A 5793-nucleotide genomic window follows, 5' to 3' on the forward strand; every position below is an offset into this window, starting at 1 on the left:
GATCATTCTCCGGATCAACCAGAAGATCAGAGGGAAAGACAACTTCAAGTCCATCGGAATACTGGACATCTTCGGCTTCGAGAACTTCCAGGTGAGGTGTTCTATTCCAACTTCCATCGTTGTCCAACACGCACACACACACAATCACTCACACACACACACACAATCACACACACACACACACAATCACACACACACACACACACAATCACACACACACACACACACACACAAATGCACGTATGACTGACAGTTCGAAACCAGTTCATCTCTATTCCACTGAGCTATCTCACTACCCACGTATACGGTACACAACCACACACACACACATACACACACACTCGTTCTCACCATATCTCAAAGGTGTGTGTTGCTCCTCTAGGTGAATCGGTTTGAGCAGTTCAACATCAACTACGCCAACGAGAAGCTGCAGGAGTACTTCAACAAACACATCTTCTCCCTGGAACAACTGGAGTACAACAGGTACACACACACACAGAGAGATACACACACACACACACAGATACACACACACACACAGATACACACACACACACACACACACAGAGATACACACACACACACAGATATCCACACACACACACAGATACACACACACACACACACACACACACACACACACACACACACACACACACACACACAGAGAGATACACACACACACAGAGAGATACACACACACACAGATATACACACACACACACAGATACACACACACACACACACAGAGAGAGATACACACACACACACACACACACACACAGATACACATACACACACACACACACACACACAGAGATACACACACACACACACACAGATACACACACACACACACAGATACACACACACACACACACAGATACACACACACACACACACAGAGATACACACACACACACATACACTGAGACACACACACACACACACAGATACACACACACACACAGATATACACACACACACACACACACAGAGATTCACACACACACACACACACACACACAACCTCTGAAACACACACACATTCACACACTGAGACACACACACACTGAGATATACTCACACATTCTGAGACCTGTGATAACGCTGTGTGTCCATAGAGAGGGAGTCCAGTGGGAAGCCATAGACTGGATGGATAACGCTGAGTGTCTGGACCTCATAGAGAAGGTAAGAGACCACAGTTGTCTCTCCAATGGCACTCTACAGATAGGTAGGATCTTAATTTGAACGAGTTTTCTACCGAAGGAAAGAAATCCTGCAGCAACAATAAATGTGAATTATTAGGTGGATTATAATTCATTCCATTTTTGTAGGGTTTGATACATTTTTTGTAAGGGAAAATCATAGTGGAAATTACGAACTCTGGAAGCCTTTTTAAACCTCAAATACACTACAAGTTTAAAATGAACTTTTTTGCTCGAAAGTTGTCCTGCAACAGGGTGACCAAATTACAATCCTACATCTGTATTCCCTATTTACGATTCAGCCCAACACAGTGTTGCTGCTGTAATGTTCATGTGAAGTTGATTTAATGTTGATGTAATGTTACTATGACGTAAATCTGACGTTTTGGTGTGTGTCTCTCTGCCAGAAACTGGGGATGCTAGCATTGGTCAACGAGGAGAGTCGCTTCCCCAAAGGGACAGACTTCACACTGCTGGAGAAACTACACAGCAGGCACTCTGTGAGTCATACAGTACACACACACACAGACCCAATACAAACGACCCCGCCCCACCCAGACACACACACACACAGACCCAACACAAACGACCCCGCCCCACCCAGACACACACACACACAGACCCAACACAAACGACCCCGCCCCACTCAGACACACACACACACAGACCCAAAACAAACGACCCCCGCCCCACCCAGACACACACACACACACAGACCCAACACAAACGACCCTGTCCCACCCAGACACACACACACACAGACCCAACACAAACGACCCCGCCCCACCCAGATACACACACACAGACCCAACACAAACGACCCCGCCCCACCCAGACACACACACACACAGACCCAACACAAACGACCCCCGCCCCACCCAGACACACACACACAGACCCAACACAAACGACCCCGCCCCACCCAGACACACACACACAGACCCAACACAAACGACCCCGCCCCACCCAGATACACACACACACAGACCCAACACAAACGACCCCCGCCCCACCCAGATACACACACACACGCGCCACAGGTGGCTGGTGGCACCTTCATTGGGGAGGATTGGCTCATAGTAATGGCTGGAACAGAGTGTACTTAATGGTATACAACTCAAACACATAGTTTGCTACCAATCCATTCACTCCATTCCACCATTATTATGAGCCGTCCTCCCCTCACCAGCCTCCTGTGACACACATACACATGCTACTATGTGACATTCATTCATATGGTGGGATATAACTTGTCTCCTTCTCCCTCTGCAGACAACCCTTACTATGTGAAGCCTCGACTGGCTGACCATCAGTTTGGCATCAGGCACTATGCTGGAGAGGTTCTGTATGATGTCACCGGGGTTCTGGAGAAGAACAGAGATACATTCAGAGACGACATCCTCAACATGCTGAAGGAGAGCCGACTGGACTTCATCTATGATCTGTTTGAGAGAGTGGGCAGCAGGAACAGTGAGGAGACTCTGAAGATGGGAACAGCCAGACGCAAGCCTACCGTCAGCTCACAGTTTAGGGTGTGTGTGTGTGTGTGTGTGTGTGTGTGTGTGTGTGTGTGTGTGTGTGTGTGTGTGTGTGTGTGTGTGTGTGTGTGGTGTGTGTGTGTGTGTGTTGTGTGTGTGTGTGTGTACTGATTCTCTGTGTCTTTCTCTCAGGACTCTCTCCATTCCCTCATGGGCACTCTGAGTGTGTCCAACCCCTTCTTCGTGCGCTGCATCAAACCCAACAACGAGAAGGTTCGCATATCTATTACATATCTATATCTTTCACACTACATATCTATATTAGCCCCAAAAGTCCAACTTTACATAAACTACATGACCAAAAGTATGTGGACACCTGCTCGTCGAACATCTCATTCCAAAATTATGGGCCTTAATATGGAGTTGCTTCCCCCTTTGCTGCTATAACAGCCTCCACTCATCTGGGAAGGCTTTCCACTAGATGTTGGAACATTGCTGCAGGGACTTCCTTTCATTCAGCCACAAGATCATTAGTGAGGTTGGGCACTGATGTTGGGCGATTAGGCCTGGCTCGCAGTCAGCTTTCCAAATCATCCCAAATGTGCATGATGGAGTTGAGGTCAGGGCTCTGTGCAAGCTGGTCAAGTTCTTCCACACTGATCTCGACAAACCATTTCTATATGGACCTTGCTTTGTGCACGGGGGCATTGTCATGCTGAAATAGGAAAGGACCTTCCCTAAACAAAGTTGGAAGCACAGAATCGTCTAGAATGTCATTGCATGCTGGAGCGTTAAGATTTCCCTTCACTGGAACAAAGGGGCCTAGCACGAACCATGAAAATCAGCCCCAGTCCATTATTCCTCCGCCACCAAACTTTACAGTTGACACTATGCATTCGGGCAGGTAGCATTCTCCTGGCATCCGCTTAACCTAGATTTGTCCGTTGGACTGCCAGGTGGTGTGAAGCGTGATTCATCACAACAGAGAACGCGTTTCCACTGCCTCAGAGACCAATGGCGGCGAGCTTTACACCACTCCAGCTGATGCTTGGCATTGCGCATGGTGATCTTAGGCTCGTGTGTGGCTGCTTGGCCATGGAAACCCATTTCATGAAGCTCCCGACGAATAGTTATTGCGATGACGTTGCTTCCAGAGAAGTTTGGAACTCGGTAGTGAGTGTTGCAATCGAGGACAGACGATTTTTACACGCTTCAGCACTCAGCGGTCCCGTTCTGTGAGCTTGTGTGGCCTACCACTTCGCGGCTGAGCCATTGTTGCTCCTAGACATTTCACATCACAACAGCACTTACAGTTGACCAGGGCAGCTCTAACAGGGCAGAAATTTGACAAACTGACTTGTTGAAAAGGTGGCATCCTATGACACTGAACTCTTCAGTAAGGTCATTCTACTGTAATGTTTGTCTATGGAGATTGCATGGCTGTGTGCTCGATTTTATACACCTGTCAGCAACAGGTGTGGCGTGAAATAGCTGAATCCACTTGTTTGAAGGTGTGTCCACATACTTTTGTATACACTACCGTTCAAAAGTTTTACAACACCTACTCATTCAAAGGTTTTTTCTTTATTTACTATTTTCTACATTGTAGAATAATAGTGAAGACATCAAAACTATGAAATAGCACATATGGAATCATGTAGTAACAAAAATAAAAACTATGAAATAGCCACCCTTTGCCTTGATGACAGTTTCACACACTCTTGGCATTCTCTCAACCAGCTTCATGAGGTAGTCACCTGGAATGTATTTGATTTAACAGTTGTGCCTTCTTAACAGTTGTGCCTTCACAGCTCCAGGCTGTGTAAGGGCTATTTACCAAGAAGGAGAGTGATTGAGTGCTGCATCAGATGACCTGCTGGCCTCCACAATACTCCTACCTCAACCGAATTGAGATGGTTTGGGATGAGTCTGACCACAGAGTGAAGGAAAGTAGCCAACAAGTGCTCAGCACATGTGGGATCTCTTTCAAGACTGTTGTAAAGCATTTCAGGTGAAGCTGGTTGAGAGAATGCCAAGAGTGTGCAAAGCTGTCATCAAGGCAAAGGGTGACTACTTAGAAGTATAAAAAAATATATTTTTTATTTGTTTAACACTGTTTGGTTACTACATGATTCCATAGGTGTTATTTTATAGTTTTGATGTCTTCACTATTGTTTCTACAATGTAGAAAATAGTAAACATTTAGAGAAACCCTTGAGTAGGTGTTCTGAAACGTTTTCCCGGTAGCATACATAGTGTACCTTGTGTGGTAAGACACTCTTTACCAGACATCAAACTCCTTGAACATAGGGTGACACAAATGTATATCAGAACTTATTGTAACCAAACACCTCTGATCTGTGACCCTTGTAGAACCCTAGCGTGTTTGACCCGGAAGTGGTTCTGAACCAGCTGAGGTATTCTGGAATGTTAGAAACAGTTAAGATCCGCCGGGCCGGCTTCCCTGTCCGCAGAACCTTCAAAGACTTCTTCAGCCGGTCAGTGTGTGTGTGTGTGTGTGGTGTGTGTGTCAGTGTGTGCGTGTGTGTTAGTGTGTGTGCGTGTGTGTGTGTGTGTGTGCGTGTATGTGTATGTGTTGTGTGTGTGTGTATGTGTGTTAGTGTGTGTGCGTGTGTGTGTGTGTGTTAGTGTGTGTGTGTGTGTGTGTGTGTGTGTGTGTGTGTCCTCTGTGTGTCTGTGTGTTAGTGTGTGTTGTGTGTATGTGTATGTGTGTGTGTATGTGTGTTAGTGTGTGTGCGTGTGTATGCGTGTGTTAGTGTGTGTGTGTGTGCGTGTGTCAGTGTGTGTGTGTGTGTGTGTGTGTCTCTGTGTGTCTCTGTGTGTGTGTGTGTGTGTGTGTGTGTGTGTGTGTGTGTGTGTGTGTGTGTGTGTGTGTGTCAGTGTGTGTGTGTCAGTGTGTTGTGTGTGTGTGTGTGTTGTGTGTGTGTGTGTGGTATGATGTGTGTGTGTGTGGTGTGTGTGTAAAGTGTGTGTCAGTGTGTGTCTGTGTGTGCTGGTCTCTGTTGTCTCTGTGTGTCTGTGTGTGCGTGTGTGTGTCAGTGTGTGTGTCAGTGTGTGTTGTGTGTGTGTCAGTATGTGTGTGTGTG

At 46.6% G+C, this 5793-nt stretch overlaps 1 protein-coding gene across 1 annotated transcript in view; it reads left to right on the forward strand.

Annotated features, from left to right (window-relative positions):
• Positions 1-4: 4 nt before the first annotated feature.
• LOC109890396 (unconventional myosin-X-like) overlaps positions 5-5793 on the forward strand; it is a gene marked incomplete at its 5' end in the record, with an annotated part of 18097 nt that continues 12308 nt past the window's right edge. The window contains 8 exon segments of the mRNA XM_031792251.1: positions 5-91; positions 383-483; positions 1125-1191; positions 1616-1712; positions 2481-2740; positions 2879-2959; positions 5060-5206; positions 5780-5786. Coding sequence (XP_031648111.1) covers positions 5-91; positions 383-483; positions 1125-1191; positions 1616-1712; positions 2481-2740; positions 2879-2959; positions 5060-5206; positions 5780-5786 — 847 coding nt within the window.

Source organism: Oncorhynchus kisutch, linkage group LG16 (assembly GCF_002021735.2).
Source record: "Oncorhynchus kisutch isolate 150728-3 linkage group LG16, Okis_V2, whole genome shotgun sequence".
Taxonomy (NCBI): domain Eukaryota; kingdom Metazoa; phylum Chordata; class Actinopteri; order Salmoniformes; family Salmonidae; genus Oncorhynchus; species Oncorhynchus kisutch.